Here is a 21,052-nt window from a genome sequence, read left to right as displayed (position 1 = left end):
ATTAAATGAATTATAAGAGATAAGAAGAAAATTGTTAATATTTCATTTAAGTAGCTAACATATACATTATTCAGTATCTAGTACTACTTTAAAAAGCTGTGGTAAAAGGATTATAAAAAGAGATAAAATAATACAATTTAAAAAAGAAAGTAAAAGTTCTCAAAGAACCTCCAAAAACAATTTTCACTTTTCAAGATAAAACTGTTGCATTAATTAAAAGGTTTGATAAATCTTTTAACAATTTTCACTTAGTATATAAATTCAGTGGCTATTTCTCACTCATTCATTTTATTTGTTCAACAAAGAAAACTGAATCCTTGCTATCTGCTAAACACTATGCTGCCACTCATTTATGACAATAAGCTTCAGATTAGCTCTTTTAAGAAAAACCACTAGTTAACTGTATCTACCCAAGTGATAATGACTACTAAATTTTTGCTCATCATTTTAAAAAATATATAAATTGTAATCAAGTTAATTGTTTAAAAAACATATGTAACAGTAATTTACTTGTTTATCTATTTATTTGGTACCAGGGATTGAACCTAAGGATGCTTAAGTACTGAGCCACACCCCTCGCCCCATTTATTTATTTGTTTGTTTGTTTATGGCAGGGCCTCACTAAATTGCCCAGGCTGGCTTTATACTTGCAATCATCCTGCCTCAGCCTCCTTAGCTGCTGGGATTACAGGCATGTGCCACTGCACCCAGCCTATAACTGTAATTTTAAAAACACTTTAAAAAAGTCTTACCATCTATATGAAGTTCTCCCACAAAGTAACCAAAAACATTGTTTTAGCAAAAGTTCTAGTAATATAATCTTTCAGAAGTAGTTTTGCTATGAAAGTTGACTGAATTAACTCTCCAATAAGGAAATCAAAAGCTACTATCTGCTACAGTAATGAAAATCAAATACTTGGAAAAGATATATTAAATTATTTCTAAAATTAAGCAAAATGTATACTTACATTATTATACAATATTCTTACATTATTTGTGAATATATGGATATTACCAACTTGAAAAGTAAACTAAGTAGCTCCATACCTTACAAGTGATCACAATAATATATTTTGGATTGTGCCACTTGAAACTTTTTGTTTCTTTTTTGCATGCTCGGGATTGAATTCAAGGCCTCATGCATGCTAGGTAAGCACTCTATCACTGAGCTATATCCCCAAGCTGATTCATGAAAAAATTTTAATGAAAAAAGCCTTAACATTTTCTGGATATTTTATTTTCACAAACTTGACTGAATTTTCTACCAAGTCACATAATGTTTTCATCAGTATTAACTATTAACTATTTATACCTATACTATAACTGTACACGTATTAGCTATAGTAACTAGTAATTCTAGAGTTAAAAACGCTTGATAAGAAATTCTTCAATTTAGAACCATATTTCTCCAAAGCAAAAATCAATGTAAATTAGCCAATCTAAAGTGCCAGGGAAATCCTAAAAAACATTTTTGATGGTATTTTATACTGAAATGGTCATTATCACTAACTAAAACATTTAAATTTTCTTTAAAATCACCATAAAAACATCTTTACAGAATTTATATACACTATCTAGTGGAATAAGTATTATCTCCATTTACATTTAAGGAAACCAAGGCAAAACAGTGTCCATTTTGTAAACTGCAAGGTCATCTCGTAACCAAACAACTGATTCTACATCATCAACTTTTGTGTGCGCCTCTTCCAAGTTCCATTTAACAATTACTGTACCTTAAAACTGTATTTGCAATGTCTATGTGCAATTCCTTTTTCATGAAAAGGGTTAATGCAACAAGCTTAAAACAAGAAAAGATGAAAAAGGTAGATTACAAAAAGAAAACATTTTTAGTAGTAAAACATTTATTTTTAAAGCATGAGACTCAAATGGTAATCTTTAACATTATAACCAACAATTGTTTCTTATGCTTTCAAAATAATACTTCATTTTTCAGGTAGATCATGCAAAACTGAAGTCTACTCATTCTTGTAGATAGAAGTTAGAAAAATAAGAAAAAACCCATAACAAGCAAATACATGATATTGCAAAGAAAAGAAGTGAATAAAAATAAAACTCAGATAAATTAAAGAATGATCTATTAAAACCCCACCTTAAATGTTAAATCCTTCCTTTCATTCAACTTAAGGCTATGATTAGTAATAAAATATTCTGCTGCTAAAAAATAAATACAAAACTTTTCCTATTCAAAACTTGGGAGATTTTATATCAAGTTCTTTATTCAAATATTCACTATAAGTAAGTACTTTTTCTAACAGAAACTTAGATCTTAAAAGACAAACTGTTCCTGAGAGTTTAAACTTAGATTGCATTGGTAATTATACAATGCTATTAACAATCATCAAAATGAAATTTATCTATTATACAAATTGAAGAGCATTAGACCAGTTGAATAGCCAATAAATCGATTACAATCAATTACTGAACTAAAAATTAAGACTCAGCTAACATGTAAATCTAACACTCCCCCACTCTTTTTAAAAAATAGAATCCAAGGCAGACCTTATATAGAAAGGGATAGTCTTAGAATGAGTCGTATCAAAGTACCTACTCCAGATGGGGATTAATTAATTAATCGGTTACAGGACAGGTCGTGAATGTTCAGGTCGAATATGCTTTCTTTTCATCATTATTCTAGTTCATCATCGGTTAAGTGCAAGAGGTGTCAGAGTACCGAAGCTAGGGGGCATGCTGTAGCAAGGGGAAAAGAAAAATGGGAAAGGTGCAATGGATGCTGCATAGTTGAATAATTATCTGGGTGGCACAATGGGCGAGTCCTGTCGACATCAGAGCTCAGTGAACGGCTCCCTAACTCTGCCCGAGGCACCTCCCCATTATCAGGCATCAGAAGAGACCGCACCGCTTAGCCTCTTCAAACGAAAAAAGGATGCCCGCACTCGCTTTACGGTTCTGTCTTTAGACAGATCAACGGCGCAAACACGCTAAGGCACGAGCTTGCTTTACAGAGCCTCGGGCACGTACAGCGAGCCGGGGCTTCTCCGTTATCCCGGGCTGCAGCCTCTCCTAGGGCGAGGAGGCACGGGGGCGGCTCGTGGGTGCCGGTGGGCAAGGGATCCCAGACCACGGCACCTCAGGTGAGACCCGCAGTCTCTCCGCCCAGAATTGCCTCCAGTCAGTCGGTGCAACCAAGATCCAGACGCACCCGCCGCCGGCTTCCTCGGCACCTAGCCCGGGTGGCTGGTGGGCTGCGGGAGCTCGGGAAACCCGGAATGGGGGTGGGGGCCATCGCGGGGGAGGCGCGCCCATCCATCCCCGCAACCTTTGCGGACCGGAGATCCATACACACCTCTTTTTGCTCGGGTCGGTAGGAAGAGTTCCTTTCCCAGGATCCCCTCCCCCGAAAAAAAAAAAAAATTCCTGAGAGACTCGCGCTCACCGTGAAATCGTGGGGGGCTCTAGCCTTACCCCTTCTTCATGCTTCGGCGGCGGCCGCCGGTCCCGCTCAGCTCGGGGACTTCACCTGCAGCCCAGAAGAGCGTCGGGCTCCGGGGCGGAACCCGCTTCGGGTAGCGGCTTAAGCGCCGGGCCACCAGGAATGCCGCCTAGGGCGCCTGCCGGTCGCCGGACCCACGATGTGTTCGATGCGCGAGCGAACAACACCGCGAGCCGCCGCTGCCCCCCACCCGCCCCCTCCCCGCGCGCGACGCTCCACAACCGGGCGCCAGAATCCGCTCTAGAAGCAGGGGGAACCGCAGCACTCACTTTATCTAATCTCCCATCCTTTCCCCCCGGGAGGTACTACTGGACACCCATAGGTTTTAGAACCCAAGATTCTCACTTTCTCCCTCAGCCCCTAGTGCCCAGGTACAGCGGTGGTGGGAAACTCAGCCTCCGCCCACTCACCCATCATAGGGGGCGAAGATCGCTCTTCCCCCTTTCCTGAGGCTCTGTGGTATTACCCAATCCTTAGTTTGGGGGAGGGGGACGGAGAGAACCGTGCTTGGCCAGGGAATGAGGGAAGATGATAGCCAATTGAATGAACCATCCATTCAGGGGCGGGGTCTAAGGGAGGCTTTCCTGCACCGCACCGCCCCTTGGATTCAAACTACACTTCCCATTGTGCCTCTTCGTACTTCCCGCCGCGCTGCAAGCCGGGAGTGCAGGACCTCGAGGCCTCAAGGTATTTCAGAACTCCTAGTCTCTATCTAACCAAATAGGTCCTGAAAGTTATGAACTATTATGATCATCTGTCCATTCCTACATGTTTCAAAATTACCGGTCCGATTTTAGTTATTGTAATGATTAATTTATTGTTTCAAATGTTATGGATTATTTCTTAGTAAAGGAGGTAAATAATGTGTTCCGTGATAATCTGTCAGGACCTGGGAGCCGCTTCTTCTTCCGTCCGGGCCTGGTCTGTGCAGAGGATCTGTTGCCGCGATGTCGGCTGCGATTGCAGCTCTGGCCGCTTCTTATGGTTCGGGTTCAGGGTCCGAATCGGACTCGGACAGTGAGGGCAGTAGGTGTCCGCTGCCAGCCGCCGACTCTCTCATGCACTTGACTAAGTCGCCTTCGGCCAAGCCCTCTCTGACAGTGGCGGTGGACTCGGCTCCGGAGGTGGCAGTTAAGGTAAGTGTTTTGGCCACTGATGCGGTGCCAGAACTGGCTTCAGCTCCAAAATCCCCGCTCTCCTGTTAAGTCCTGAGTTACCTCTTAGTGCGGGGAGAGAGTTGCTAACGTGTAGATCTCTCGATCCCTCCTGCATCTTCCTCCGGAGAAGCTGTGAACTGGAAGTTGGGGACAGTTCTCCATTACTCGCTGCCCTGGCTTCTCACTTTCAGAAAGCAAGTGGGGAAATGGGGAAAATTTGAGCTTGGGATATGACTTAAATAGGGCAGGTGTAATCCCATAGCATTAATAAAACTAGATCAAGATATCGCAAACTAAGGTATGTGCCTTCACTCGAAATGAGCAGTGGCCTGACTTTGTTTTGGTTTTGAAAAACTAGGTTTTAACCCGGGCTTCACCACCTGTGTGAACTTGGGCAAGTTATACAACCTCCTGTTTCCTCACCTGTACAACTGCGATCATTTTTAAAGCACTTATCTATATGAGAGAACTATTGAGAAGAATAATTGAAATTGTACAAATAAAGCTTATAGCACAGAGCCAGCTATCTAGTGGGAGTGCAATAAATGTTAGCTATTGTGACTGTATTTGTTAATACATTGAGGAAAGCTATTGGGTTTAAAAATAATGCATGATCTAATGGAGGAAGGTGATAAAGGAAGAAATTGGGTCAGATAGTTCATTTAACAAACATTTACCAAGCACCTATTTTTCACCAGGAACAGTTCTAAGAACTGAAGCTACAGAGGCCGGAGGCATCTTACATTCTAGTGTTAGAAGCAGCCAATTAAATGTGATCAAATAAAGTAGTTAGAGGTTGAATCAAGTACTATCAAGGACAAAATAAAGTACCCTAATGGAGAATAATTTTTTAAAATATTTTTTCTAGTTGTCAATGGATCTTTATTTTATTTATTTATATGTGGTTCTGAGAATCAAACCCAGTGCCTCACACATGCTGGGCAAGTGCTCTACCTCTGAGCTACAACCCCAGCCCTATAATGGAGAATAATTTTGATAGGAGTAAAATTTTGGTAGGTTGGTCAGGGACCTCCACCCTGAAAAGGGTGCTTCCAAGAACAAAAAGCTAGCCCATGGAAGCAAAGAGTTTCTAGGCATAGGTAACTGGCAAACCTGAGAAAGTGGAGAGCTTAGTTTCAGGAAGTGAGGAGAAGTTGATATGTCTCTAGCTAGGTGAGAGTATCCATTGTTGAGAGTAGAACTCCCAAGTGGCTGATCAAAAGCTCAGTGTGTGGAGAGGAGCCTGTACAAAAATTCCTTTGTAAGATGTTCCTAAGTCCACTGTTATGACTTAAGAAGTTTTTTATAGGTTTTTAATGAGCTATTTATGAATTTTACTTTTCGCTAATGGACATGAAAGAATGCTTGGAATTCTGTCTTTATAACAAAACTGTCCCAACTTAAAACCTTCCATTACCCTCCTAATCTTTATTCCTTCACAGGCAGGTCTTTTGGAGCTCTCTTCACCTGTTTCCATTCTCCCTAACCCAAAGCAGTCTGGCCTTAACCTCTTGGAAAACTAACCTCCCAGAATGATGTCCCAGGCCTTTCAGTTGTCAGGTTCTGCCATCTGACTTGAATCTTCATCAAGTGACAATGTTACATATTTCCTCTTTCTCAGAATGCTGTCTCCCTTTGATGTCCACTTGTCTATCCTTAGCTTTCTGGTGCCCTGTTCTGCCTTCCTTAGTCCTCTTTACACTTCACATATTCTCCCGTACCTTCACCCTCTCTGCTTCTGATAGCTCTCAGGTGACCACTGTGGAGTGATAAGCACAGGTTTGTGTCAAGAATCAAAGGATTCAAATCCTGCCTCCAGTGCTTACCACTTGGTGACCTTGGATGAGTTACTGAAGGGTTCTGTGCCAATTTTTCTCATTTTTAAAGTAGATTTAACATTAGCTTCTCATGGAGTTACAAGAATTATCTTAATGCTTGTAAAGCAAATTTAACAGTACCAGGCATACAATAAACACTGAATATATGTCAGCTATTCATATTTCCAATTCTAAACTCCTTCCTAGCTTAAGATCTAATAAGTATGTCTTCCAGAATGATTGGATACCTCCAATTCAGTGTTTTCCCTTCAAAATTCACTTTTCTTTTTCTCATTTTGATTAATGACTCCACAACCTACCATTCTACAGACAATTATAACCTTTTAACTGGTCTTTGTACTTTCTCCTTTTTTATCTTCCAGTATTCCATACCACAACTCCATTCTTTCTTCCATGGTGCCTCTAGAACATTCTTTCTAAATTCTAGTTTCATCATATCACTTCCCTGCCCAAAGACACCATGTTGCCTATTAGATAATTTGTAAGTTCCTTATGTAGCATGTGAAGCCTGCTGTTATCCCATGCTGAAATCTTTATAAAAAAGTTCCATAAGCCAAATTTTCTTTTTTCCTCTCAAGATTTTGCCCACACTAGTCTCTGCCTGAAAATTCCTTGCCTCATGCTACTTTCACATCCCAAACTCTGCTGCTCCTCAGCCTCAGTGCACTTGTTTCCTCTTGTACTTGTTTCCTCTTGTACACTTGTTTCCAGAGCCCCTTATCTCAGCTGTAGCACTTGCTACATTGCTGGATTTAACTTTTTCCTGTTTTCTGGACTGTGAGACTCTGGATCCCAGAGATTCTTGTGTCTGTTCCTTTATGTTTCCAATGCCTAGTGCACTAAAGGAAATAATATTTGATAGGAAAATGGAAGAAGAAAGGTCTTAGTAAAGTATGTACATTAAGAATCTGAGTTTTACAGCTGGGTGGACAGTGGCAAGATTGAAGAGGGTCTTTAGAGCTTACTTAGTTCACTAAGGAGTTAGTTCAATAAAAAAGGAAATCCACAAGGAAAGGTTACATAAGATACCATTAGAAGCAGAGCTGGGGCTAGTCTCCCCAGCAGTTTGGGCTGCATGATGAGAGATTAGTAGTGTTCTTATTGCTGGTTTGAGAACACTTCCTTATATGAAGTGGTAGTGGGTAGGGGGTTGTGGCTGAAGGGAGATTGGAGTCTTATTTGTCCAGTCATTACAATAAAAGTAATGATTGCAAAAGATTGGAAAATTACCAAGGAAGGAGGGAAGGAGATATGAAGCATGCAGATAATTTCATCTGTACCTAACAAATTGTGTTGTGACTAATAGCAAGTATTTTGGCAGGAAATAAATTATGCAGTGGTTTTAATCTATCTTTTCCTGAACACTAATGAGATTGAGCATCTTTTCATTTTTGTGTTAGTGACTTGATTTTTTTTCTTTTTCCTCTGCAAAATGACTCTTGGGTTGTCATTTTGATTTGTTAGGGATATTATCCTTTGTCAGTTTGTTGAAAAAAACTTTTCCAGTTTGTAACTTGTCTTCTCCCAGTCAGTCTCTCTCTCTCTCTCTCTCTCTCTCTCTCTCTCTCTCTCTCTCTCTCTCTAATTGTCTTTCATTAAACAGAATTGCTTATTTGGTTTTATTAAATTATTCCCTTATGGATTGTGGTTCCTATTTCTCGTTAGAGAAATCCTTAACCAAAGTCATGAAAATATTCTTTCTTTTGAAAATGCTACATGTTTGCTTCTCACATCTAATTAATTCATCCACATAAAATTAATTTTTGTATATAGTGCAAACATTCCTTCATTCCTTTCCCCTCCCCCTTTTATTTTTGATTGGAGTGTGTGTGTGTGTGTGTGTGTGTGTGTGTGTGTGTGTGTGTTACTGAGGATAGTGTATACTAGATAAGCACTGTACCGTTGAGCTACACCCCAGCCTGGTATGAATATTCTTAAATCTATGACTTGATATATGGTAGGATAATTTCCTCCCCCCACCACCTTTTTGTTGTTGATTTTTAAAAATGTTTTGACCCTTCTTGGCCCTCAAAATTCTACATACTGTTTAGAATTAACCTGTAAAGTTCTGCTAACACCCAGGTGGGATTTTGTTTGAGATTACATTGAGTCATAGATCATTTTTGGAATCTGTTCATCAATTTAGGTCTTTGATTTTTTAATTTCTTCAAACTTATAGTCTTATCCATCAAGATTTTACATGGTTTTGTTGCAAGTATTTCTAAGGGCCTATTATTTCTATGCTATGATGTTAATAATAACATTATTTTTTCCAAGTATTTAACTTTCAGTGTTACTACTTACAAAATCGTACCACTTGTAAACATGGCATTATTTTTTCTTTCTTTCCTTCTTTATTTGTCCAGAAAGATAAAATAAAAGATAGAAAAATGATATGCCAAATTCTAACCAAAAGAAAGTTGAATTAAGATCAGTAAAATAGACTTTAAGAAAATATTAATAGAGACAAAAAAGGGTTATTTCATATTAAAAGTTTTAATTAACAAAGGTATATAACAACGTAAGCTTAAAATATTTAGGCAAAAATTGACAGAACTACTAGGAGAAATCGACAAATATATAAATCACAGTGGGAGATTTTAATACACCTCTTAATCATTGATAGAACAAGCAGAAAGTATCGATAATGACAGGAAATTTGAACAACAATATCAAAAGATACAGTTTACTAATCTGTATCTGTATTAGTAAACTGTTTCACATAAGCGTGCTTAATTTAGAGTAATGTTTTCATCTGTATCTATATTAGTAAACTGTTTCACATAACCATACTTAATATAGAGTATTGTTTTCTAGCACCAATGAAACATTTTTAAAGAACTGACCATATACAAGACCAGGGATTGGTGAATTTGAGTAAAAGACCAGATAATAAATATTTTAAATTGTATTGACCACATATAATTTTGTCACTTCCTTCTTTCTTTGTCTTTTTTTGAACAATGCTTTAAGAATGTAAGTGCCATTCTTAGCTTGTTAGCATGAAAACAGACTGTGGGCTAGATTTGTTTATCAGTCTATAAATGAGTCTCAGTAAATTTTAAATCACATATGATGACATTCTCTGACCACAGTTAATTTATACTAGAAACTAGTCACAAAACAGTAATTCTAAAATTCCCATATTTGAAATTTGTGAAATTGCACTTACCAAAAGTTACCAAAGTCCCTCATAGGCCAAAAAAAAAAAAAAAGCATAAAAAATATTTTGAACTGAACAATAAGAAAACAATATTCAATAAAACTTGTGAAATGCAACTATAGCAATAACTTTTTTAAAAAAGTTAGTTTTATGTACATTTAGCAGAAAAGAAGAGAGGCAGAAAGTACAGTATGGTAGACATCCATTCTTTTGGATTTTTTTTCCTGTTCTTTCCTTGTCATCATTTATAAATTATGAATTCAGTTTCTGTTAAGTAATTACTCCTATAAATTACCCTGTGTCTGAATTAATCCATACCTTCACCTTCTTAAAATCCAAGAATGAAATTCTTTCACCCCTATTTTAGTTATTTTTGTCTGGTGTGTGTGTGTGTGAGCGCGCACGAGTGCTCACGCACATGTACATATTTTTGTACACATACATAACAAACATCTTACACAAGATGATGGTGAATGAAAAGTCAGATTTTGTACATTAATAGTCATCACCTTAACTAGAAATAGAACCACCATATGACCATCAGCTGTACCACTCCTTGGTATTTATCTGAAAGAATTAAAATCAGCGTACTATAGTGATACATACATACCCATGTTTATTACAACACAACTCACAGTAATCAAATTATGACCAGCCTCGGTGTCTGTCAACAGATGAATGGATAAAGAAAACATGGTATATAAAAACAGTGGAGTTTTACTTAGCCGTAAAGAAGTACAAAATTATGTCATTTGCAGGAAAATGGATCAAATTTAAGAGCATTATGTTCTATGAAATAAGTCATACTCAGAAAGTCAAGGGTAGTATGTTTTCTCTCTTGTGGAAGCTAGAGAGAAAAGCAGGGAGAGGCAGTGGGTATATTATGAAAATAAAAGAGAGATCAGTAGAGTAGAGGAAAGGGATCAAGGGGAGGGAGAAGAGGAGGGAAAGGCGAGGTCCTGGGGAATGAAATTGACTAAATTATGTTATGTGCAGGTACAAATGTATAGCAACGAAGCCCCACTGTTATGTAAAATTAAAATGCACTAAAAATGATCAAAGGAAATAAATCATCACTTTAGAAACGTGATAAGCCCTATTGGGTTATCAGAACTGCTTATTAACTTGCTTTAAAGTTAAAAAAAAAAAAAAAAAGTAAATAAAAACAACCTGGCTTTATCTCATTTCAGTCAATCACTGTGTTACTTTCCCCAAGTGGCTTCCCTGCTTCATTTAGCATAGCCAACTTGAATAAAATGAAAATTATGCCTCTCAGTTTGAAGCACAGATTTTAATTTCTTCTTGGATGATATTTCTTGTTATTTGTAAATTCCCAGTTGAATCACCTTTTTTCCTCTACATCTGTTAAGGCCCAAACTCAAAGGATATCCAGATTTCTGTTTTCTTATTTCATCATCTAAACTCCTATTTTAAGAAACTCATTGGGCTGGGGTTGTGACTCAGAGGTAGAGCACTCACCTAGCATGCATAAGGCACTGGATTCGATCCTCAGCACCAAATCAAAATAAAATAAAGATATTGTATTCACCTAAAACTAAAAAAATAAATATTAAAAAAAGACTGCTATATATAACAAATTAGAATAAATTTTTAAAAAAGAATCTCTTTAAAAAAAAAAAGAAGCCTTATCATTTCCAGTTTCTGGGGGGATAAACCTATGCCATAAATTGAGAAATACTTTATGATAATGATTAATAGTTGTCATCTGCTTTGCAGTGTACATGGTGTTTTCATGTCTGTTTCCTTATTTGTATACAGGAAGAAATACGAAAAAGACTAAAAAGTAATATTGTTTAGTTTTATTCTCAAATTAATTTGAGTCAATAAAAGATAAACTGTTTAAATTTATTAGACCCATAGAGTGCCCTTCAGTTATACTGCACTTTAATTTTTGTGGATAATTGAAACTAAATAGAAATCTTTTGTAATTCTGTAGCAATTCCAAATGCAAGCCTAATTGGTGTTGAACTCTTCATGAGTATTAAAACAAGGTTGTGGTATTGTCCGAGTTCTTCTAATTAAATGTAAAATTAACAGCCCATTTTCTGGAGAGTTGTTCAATTTGTTCTATAATTTTAGTAGGAGCCAGACTGGGATCTATTTTGTATTGTTTATTAGTTGCCATTATTGCTTATATAAAGGGTAATTTTTTAAAATTGTACTTTGCATTTAAAAATTGGTATCTTGTGATACTCTGCTCAATATAATTAAAATTTAGGATATTTTAGATACCCTTAGTTGGAAAGATCTGGTAACCCATATGATAAAGTGGTTCTAGCAACTATATTCTATAATCCGTCAGGGAAATTTGAAGGTGGCTAAACTTCTTGGTTTTTTAAGCACTTTGTCACTCAGAGTTCAGTATTAAGAAGGAAAAGCATTTAATTTAGTTTTCATACAGTTTAAGCAATTTGTATGTAACCTTTTAATTTTATAGTAATAAGTTTGATATTGGGCTCAAGGCAAGATGCTGTCTGTAATCAGAGAAGACTCTGGAGTGCATTCTAGGGTGATAAGTAATTGTCATCTTTTAGGTGGCCTAGCATTTGCACCTCCTCATAGAGAGTCCAGCTCCCTTTCAACTCAGGCTCAGAGCTGTACTTGAGCTTAGCCAAACAGATGTACCCACCTAAAGTTTCTAGTCTGAAACTAATCTGCAAAGAAACAAGGGGTCAGGATTTTAAGTGACAGTGTTGGCCAACATTTTCCAGTTTCTCACACCAGTAGTTTCAGCAACCACTGGCAGCAGTAGCAACTTAGCATTGATTTTGAAAAATAATAAACTGTCATCTTCACTGAATTGGTTCTGTGATATAATTGATTGAATTGTGATTCCATCTGCAGACTCACCTTTTATTTCTGCCTGCTTCTTAAAGCTGATTCTTTGTCCCTCCTGGCAATTTTAAGAAAAATGCATAAGGGTTCAATAGCATTTAATCAGCCTATAAGGATTTCTGTTGCTTGCAAATAAGAACCCTGTCTGATAATACCTAGTTCCTATGCCAGTGATTTTTCTTCCTTTTGTTGCTAGCTGAGTCTCTTTATCACTGTTCATTGTGATTACTTTAAACTCTCTTATCTTTATCATTAATTCTTTAGTACCTTGGGCTAAATGACTTAATCTTGGTAATACTTCACAAAAGTGTTATAAAGATTATGTGAAATAATGTGTCTGTCCTGATACTAGCACATTTGTGTTTTCTTTTCATAGTACTTACCCTCTTCTTGCAAAATGTATAGTTCATTTATTTATTAAATGAGTTTTGGTTTGTCTACTCTACCAGAATATAAACTACAAAGACAAATATCTTTTTTCATTCCTATGGGCCTAGAATAGTGCCTGACACATATTAGGCATACTGTTAATATTTGTTGAAGGTATGTACTGAATGAATGAATGAATGTATGTACTTGAATGAATCTGAAGGTATGTACTTGCTTTATTAAGGTGCACAAAGAAAATTAAATGATCAATTATAACTCCAAGCATCTCCCAGCACTTTTTTTTAACATTTTTTTATTATTAGTTGTTCAAAACATTACAAAGTTCTTGACATATCATATTTCATACATTTGATTCAAGCAGATTATGAACTCCCATTTTTACCCTGTATACATATTGCAGATTCACATCGGTTCCACATCCACTTTTTTACATATTGCCATACTAGTGTCTATTGTATTCTGCTGCCCTTCCTATCCTCTACTATCCCCCCTCCCCTCCCCTCCCCTCTCCTCCCATCTTCTCTCTCTACCCCATCTACTGTAATTCATTTCTCTCTCTTGTTTATTTTTCCCCTTTCCCCTCACTTCCTCTTATATGTAATTTTGTATAACAATGAGGGTCTCCTTCCTTTACCATGCAATTTCCCTTCTCTCTCTCTTTCCCTCCCCCCTCTCGACCCTGTTTAATGGTGATCTTCTTCCCAGCACTTTTAAATATCTATCACCTACCATCTCAAAGAGAGCCTTCTTTTCACAGGTTAATCTTCGTACTATGTCCTGGATTCTACGTCTCTTCTTCTAGGATACCTTTCATTATCTCCTCATTCTTGTTGTGGTTTTTTTTTTCTGCTGTCTCCTTTCCTCTAGCAGTATGATTGACTATGTCTCAGACTTAATCTTTTCTTATCTAAATCCTCACATATACCAATACTCCTTGCTGCTGACTTTCTGTGGTCCACCTCAGTGGCCAAATCACTGCAGCAAAGGTTTTTCGTAATGTAATTGCCAAATGATCTTTAGTTATCCTTATCCTACTTAATTTCTCTGTGGATTTGTTTTCTTTTTTCCCTGTAATTTAACAAGTGTTTATTGAACATGTGCTGAATGCCCTGCATTCTACTAGGTAGTAAGGATTTAAAATGTAAGTAATTGCTATGTGCAACCAATAACATATCACAAGTACTATCAAGAATGCAACATTCTTTAGGACTGTGGACAACAAAGCAGTTTTCCTAAGGCCAGTAGATGGGAAGAAATCAGGGAAAATAAGATAATTTATTATCAGATAACAAAGTGAATGCCTGTGATACAAGGCAATAACATGCTGCTGGCACAAAAATCATCAGAGTGCTTGCTATTTAAAAAAAAAAATTAGTCATCAGTGTAATATGTTAAAAGTGGGGGTATATTAAACCAGATAAGGAGGTACTATAATAAACTAGGCAAGATGTGCCAAAGCTCTGAACGAGGATAGTGGTAGCAAGAATTTGGGCAGGGAGGATAGAAATGGGATTGCTGGAGAAATATTCACAGGTAGAATGTAAAGACTCAGTGCCTGGTTTGTTTATGAAAATGGAGTAATGGGGGAATGATAAGTTCTCTAGGGTGATGTTTCATGCTGTCATATCCATATATAATGAAATTCAGTAGGTAGTTGGATTTGAACATCCAAAAGCCAGGAGTGGAGTCAGGGCTGAAAAAAAAAAATGTTGGGGGGAATTAATGAAGTCATGAGAAAGATAAGAAAAAGCCAAAAAATGGAGAGTTTTAAAACTAGAGAGGAGAGAAGTTTCAGGGTAATAGCTGATAGACTATATCTTTAAGAATAAATAGCCTGCTTTGGTAAAGGAGTTTTTGTAAGATGTTTTAAGAGTCGTAAGATTTTGGAACAATAACTGTGTGCCTGTGATATTATTTCTCTTGTTGGTTTTTCTTTACTCCTTGGCTAGCCTAACTACCAGACATTCATTTGTGGTATTGTCTATATCACTGTCAACTTTATGAAGTTCCACCTATTTTACAAACTTTTCAGTGTCCCTTGCAATGTATGGTGTCGACGGGTGTATCTACCATCAGTGAGAGGCCAACAGTAAAGATGATAACATGATTGCAGTAGTCCTAGGGGTTGATTGTACATTTGTGCATATAAAATCTACCTTGTGTACCTTACATTTTCAGTGGAGGGAGATTGATAATAAACATGCATATATCAGGTGATGGTAAATGAATAAAAATAAAGTAAGGTAAGGGTAAAGCAAGAAAAAAAAAATTGAGCAAGAGATTTAAAAAGAGAGAAAAGTCTTGTGGATATTTAGGCGAAAATATTTCAAAACGAGAGAACAGATGCAGAGCCCCTGAAGCAGGATTGTCCTTTGGTATATTCCAGGAATAACACATGAACCAGTGAGGCTGGGGTAAGGTGAGCACAGGCTTAGTGCTAGATGAAGACAGAAGTTGCTGGGGCAGGGCAGATCATGGAGGGTGGATTTTCAACATATTACACTAAGGATCCTTATTTTATAATAGCAATTTTATAAGCTGGCATTACTGAAATATAATTCATAGGTGTTTAATTTTCTTAAAATTCTCAATATAGCTTGAATACCCTAACTAAAGGAAAAATATGTTTTTGATATATGAATGGTCAGGCATTACAAAACAGGATGACAAAAAAAAAAATTGCCCTGTAAAACTCTCCTGGGAAATCATGACCTCTTTCTGAGAATAACTGTAATGGTTCTTATAGATTTTTATCAGGCTTTTACTCTAAATGGGGAAGATACAGGGGGTGGGTACAGCAATAACATAATCTAATATTTGGAAAGAATTGCCTTGATTTCCTGTGTGGATTGAGGCTGTGCATAGGCAAAGGCAGAAAGCTGTTAATTAACTATTATAATGATTCAGATACAAGATGCTAAGTTGAATTGAGGTGATGAGCAGTGGTCGAATTCTGGACTTAGAGGGAAGGCACATTTGCCGATGGATTGAATATAGAGTGTGAAGAAAGAATAGTCAGAGATAACTTGAGGTTTTCACCTGAACAACTATAATGATGTAATCGTGATTAACTTGGATAGAGAAGACTAGAAGGGTTTGTTGGGGCCGGAAGACCAGGCATAATTTGAGATGTCTGTTAGATACCAGGCATGGGAGAAAAGATGCCAAGTCCACTGGTTTGAATATATAAGGTTGCAGGGTTCAAGAGAGAGGTTCAGGCTGGAGAAGCCAATTTGGGAATTGATGTATACTTGTTAAGTGGTAGGGTTAAAAAGATAGACTGCCAGTGATTCTGCAGTGAAAATGAGACTTTTATTATGTTCATTAACCTGGGAAATTAATTTAAGAAGGTTGAAACATTGACTTCAGATTTAGAAGACTGAGAACCTGCTGTTTCCTTTTGTTTCTTCTGCCATATCTAAGAAAGTGCCATCTGTTTACACATCTAAAAAGTTTGCTAAATAAAAAAGAAGTGCCTGTTTTGAATTTGGAACTAGAGGATCAAGCTTTGTTTGTTTGTTTTTGAGTGCCAGGGATTGAACTCAGGCACTCAACCACTGAGCCACTTCCCCAGCCCTATTTTGTATTTTATTTAGAGACAGAGTCTTACTGAGTTGCTTAGTGCCTCACTTTTGCTGAGGGTAGCTTTGAACTCTCCATCCTCTTGTCTCAGCCTCTCAAGCTGCTGGGATTACAGGCATGTGCCACTGCAACCAGCAGAGGATCAGGTTTTTTTGAGTTAATAAAAAAGAAGAGTTAGAAACTCTAAGACTTTCAGTAGCGTTAACTTCTTTAGAAATTTGTAATTAATAAATTTGGTATTTTGAAAAGAAAATGATTGTTATACTTATATATATATTATTAATCTTTGATTATTAGAATTATTAACCATATGGTGTACTAAGGTAATAATCATAAAATTGGTGTTAAAAAAGACGGGTGTGAGTTTGATGTAGTTTCTGAAATAATTGCTTATCCAGTCTTTAATATTCATTTGGTTTTCTTTTAGGAAGATTTAGAAACTGGAGTTCACCTTGACCCTGCTGTCAAAGAAGTTCAATATAATCCTACCTATGAGACTATGTTTGCTCCGGAGGTAAGAAAACATATTCAAGGTTCTGCTTCTTGCTAAAGGATTTAAATTATACATAAGAAGATAAACAGTTGGTGAATTTTAAAGTTTTCTCATGAAAGTATACTATTTAAACCTTTGGAAAATACATCTTTGTATTCTCCAAAGATATAAATAGTATGTTTTTGTGAAAATATTTTTTAAAATCTTCTGCTTCTCCATATGCATGGAAATATGTGATACCATGGATTAATGTCTTTTGTAAAAGGTAACCTGAAAATATTCGATGAGAACGTAACTGTTCCTTTGCCATTGACAAGGAAGTATTGTAATTAACCACAAAGAAAAAAATTTTGTTTTATTAGCATCAATACATAGTATAGTAGGAAACATTTGGTTAAATATGCCTCTGAAATGTCATACTAACATACTTTGATACTGAGTGAAACAAAGTATGATATGGGAATTTTTTTTGTCTTGGTATAAATGGTAATAGAAGCTTTAATAAAATAGAGGGGAGGAAAAAAGTAGAAATAATTCCTTTTGTTCATTTAAGGAAGTCTTGGAGTATTATCCATATAGGACAGCATGTAGAAGAAGTTAACATTTTTAAATATTAAATGGAAAAGAGTGCTTGATTGACCCAAAGGCCAGAAAAGTATAAAATTATAAAATATTAGATTTAAATAGCAGAATATTTAAGAAGCATGTTAAAGGTAAATGTAAGAAGCTATATTATATGGTATCTTGGTAGAAAATGAGGTACTTTTAAAATAACTTTTATTTATGGTATATACTTTCTGATATATCAGAATCCTACAGTTATTTCATATTCTTTACCCGCTTCAGTTTCCATAGTCACTTAAAAGAAAGCCACTGAATATGTAGCACAGCCAGAGATGTCAGTGTTCCAGCTGTTCTCTGAGCATTCAGTAAGCAAAACCTATAGTACATTTTAAGTTTCATTTCATTATTTCTTAAATCCTTCTAGCTTGTTAAACTGGAGGCTGTTTCAAATCCCTATGTATTGTCTCAGCTGGCCCGTTGAAGAGAGGTTGTACATTATATATGTGCTTCATGATTTTTAAAATAAAAAGTACTTCAATAAAATCAAGCTACTAAATTGAGAAAATTGGGAATTAGTGTGGTGTATGACATTTGGATGTCAACTTATTTTCTATGAAGTCTGCTTTTGAATTTTGAAATCTTATGCATAACTAAATTGTTGTATAATGATAAGTTTCCAGAACTTTGAAGAAAAATTTAAAAGGTCAGTTAAAAAGTTTTTGTGGTGATATTCATAAGGCAATAGGCCTATCATTCTCTGTGGGATTATCAACACTTTAATGTTCAGCTCTTTTTTTTTTTTTTCATATTTGGGAGCCCCATCTTAAATATATAAACTAGTTTACATTTGGAACACTTCCACACTTGTTAACAATTTAAGGAAGAAGTGATGGGATCTAAAATGGAAGCCAAATTATCATTTTTCCTCATTGCCAAATGAGTCAGTCATCTGTGCTATAACAAATTATGAACTCTGCTTTATGACTAGGATCTGAATCACTTGGCAGAAGGTGCCAGTAACAACTCTGCTAGATTAAATTCAAGTTTCTGTATTTTGAGGATACATATTAAAAGCAAGGTACAGGCCCTTTCCTCAAGCTAGTATTTTGTCAAAGAGTGTGTGCTAAGTGTGTTTTTTTGAAAAGGTAGATACCAGACTATTTCCTGTAATGTCTCCAAGGTACTATTCAAGTTTAAGGAGAGATTGCTTCAGGTTTTTCTTTTTAAAGTTCCATGAAAGAAGTAGTATTTGAAATGGGAAATACAATCCAGGTGAAGAGCATGAGATTTTGAGCTCAGTAGACTACCTGGTATCTCTTATATGACCTTGAATGTTCTTGGTTTACTTACAGATAAAATTAAGATAATTTCTACTGTCCTGAGATCATGTTTGACGTGGCTAGGAAATGCTCTAGCACAGAGCAGGCATTTAACAAGTAGTAGTTAATATTGTTATTTATATTAATAGTATTGGTATTGATGATTGGGTAGGCTTTTATGAGGAAAGATTATAAGCAGAAAGGAATATCGGGAGCCAAATCAAAAAAGATCTAAAGAGGAGGAATGCCTTAGTCATTATCAGTGGGAGTGAGTAGAGAGAATAAGATTAGAATGGTGCTTTGTATAATTTTGCACAGGGCTTTGGGAGCCAAGGTGAAGATTTGTTCTTGATTTAATAGATGATAGATTTCTGAGGGTCTTAAGCGGGGAAGTAGCATAATCAAAACAGAATTTTTAGAAAAGTTTATTTGTTTTATGACAAAAAAGAACAAAGATAGAGACTAACAAGATAAAACTACCATGTTTATTGTCATATTTATTAATGTGTGCTAGGTATCATACTGAGGAATTAACATATCTTTTCTCCTTTTGCCTTCCCTATGACCTTATGAAATCTTTATCCCTATTTTATAGCAAATAAGTCATCAGCAAGTGACATTTTTGAGGATTCTGGTCAGTTCACTCTTAATACTCTCCATATATTTGGAAGACTAGTTTAAAGAATGTCGTGGAGTTTGTAGGGTATATATCTCTATTCCTTTGACTTTGCTAGTTTTCAAAAATAAACAAATTAGTAATTCTGTAAAATATTATTCCTTCCTCCCAGCCAAGGACTTTTCCTAAATGGAAAAGTTTATCCAGATAAGTTTTGTCAAATAATGGATAGAATTTGAAGAGATAATAGCCATTGTTTCAGTCTAGTGATTTTCTTCATTTCACTCAATTCTTTTTGAATCTGCTTAGAAAAAAAGCTGTATTTATTAGCTTCTCTAACTCATAAAACCCATAGGTCTCAGGAAGAATTCCAGACTCATTAAAATAATGCTATTTTTAAGAAAAAAATATAAAAGTTAAGAGGGGGAAAAAAAGCCAATTTTGTTAAAAATCTGGCTGTAAGGGCTGCTATAAATATTAAAGCTAGAATAAACTTTTTAGAAATCATATATCTTATCTCTTATTTTATAAGGAAATTGAGGCTCAAGGTCATGGAACCAGCACTAATGAAATTTTCTTATTCAAGTAATAAACTTTGGATACATTTTACAAAATTATTCTGTCAGCAAATTGAATTGTGGTCTTTTCCTAATTTGTAGAAAACAGTTCAGTTAATGGCCCTTTCTCAAAATTTATTTATAAATTTTGATGATTGCTATAAATATTAATGAAAAATTTAACAATAATTTATAAACTTAGTTTAATAATTTTTTTCTTATATATCAACTTAGTATTATGATTTCATGTTGTCCATTTTGACTAGTATACATTTTCTGAATTCCTATGATATAATGATGTACCACTAAGATATTGACTGTCAAGTACTCTGCCTACTGAAGACTTATGAAGACTTATACTTCTTTATACTAAATCTCTGGGAGTTATCTACCAGCATCTTCACAAATTAAAAATGTTTTTTACCCAATTATATAAGTAAATCATTACACAGTTGAAAGATGTAAGAATGCTTACCTCTTTTGGGAACATCATACGTTCTTTGGATATAGTGATCTAAATTAGTACTTAAAAATGTGTTTTTTTGTTTGTTTGTTTGTTTGTTTGTTTTTTGGTGGTGGTGGAGAGGGGTTATCTGGGATTGAACTCAGTGGCACTTAACCACTGAGCCACATCCCCAACTCTATTTTGTATTTTTATTTAGAGACAGGGTCTCACTAAGTAGATTAGCAACTTGCCATAGCTGAGGCTGGCTTTGAACTTTCGATCCTCCTACCTCAGCCTCCTAAGCCACTGGGATTACAGGCATGCACCACTGCACCGGGTTTAAATGTGTATTTTTAAAATTAATTTATTTCTGAAATTGACAATTGTATATTTATTTACTGCAAAAACATGAAGTTTTGAAAAAAAAATATATACACACACACACATACACTATAAAATGGCTAAGTCAAGCTACTTAACATAAGCAAACATCACATACTTAGCTTTTTTTGTGGTGAGAACACTTCAAATCTACTATCTTTGAGATTTTTAAGAATACAATACCTTGGCCATGCATGCATGGTGGTACATGCCTGTAAT

The 21,052-nt window shown here is 35.9% G+C and overlaps 1 protein-coding gene across 4 annotated transcripts in view; it reads left to right on the top strand.

Moving 5' to 3' along the window:
• The first annotated feature begins 4,130 nt into the window (after positions 1 to 4,130).
• Cdc40 (cell division cycle 40) overlaps positions 4,131 to 21,052 on the top strand; it is a 47,943-nt gene continuing 31,021 nt past the window's right edge. Inside the window, exons 1-3 of one of the 4 annotated variants that reach the window (XM_076859845.2) lie at positions 4,131 to 4,159; positions 4,359 to 4,608; positions 16,886 to 16,972. In XM_076859845.2, the coding sequence (XP_076715960.1) occupies positions 4,420 to 4,608; positions 16,886 to 16,972 (276 nt within the window). In that variant the 5' untranslated portion in view covers positions 4,131 to 4,159; positions 4,359 to 4,419. Of the gene's footprint in view, positions 4,160 to 4,195; positions 4,609 to 16,885; positions 16,973 to 21,052 lie in introns of those variants that run through there. The other 3 variants (XM_076859844.2, XM_076859846.2, XM_076859847.2) reach the window with 3 other exon arrangements.

Source organism: Callospermophilus lateralis, chromosome 6 (genome assembly GCF_048772815.1).
Source record: "Callospermophilus lateralis isolate mCalLat2 chromosome 6, mCalLat2.hap1, whole genome shotgun sequence".
NCBI lineage: Eukaryota > Metazoa > Chordata > Mammalia > Rodentia > Sciuridae > Callospermophilus > Callospermophilus lateralis.
The sequence above is the reverse complement of the archived record's forward strand: the minus strand, read 5'-3'. Positions and strand labels throughout refer to the sequence as shown.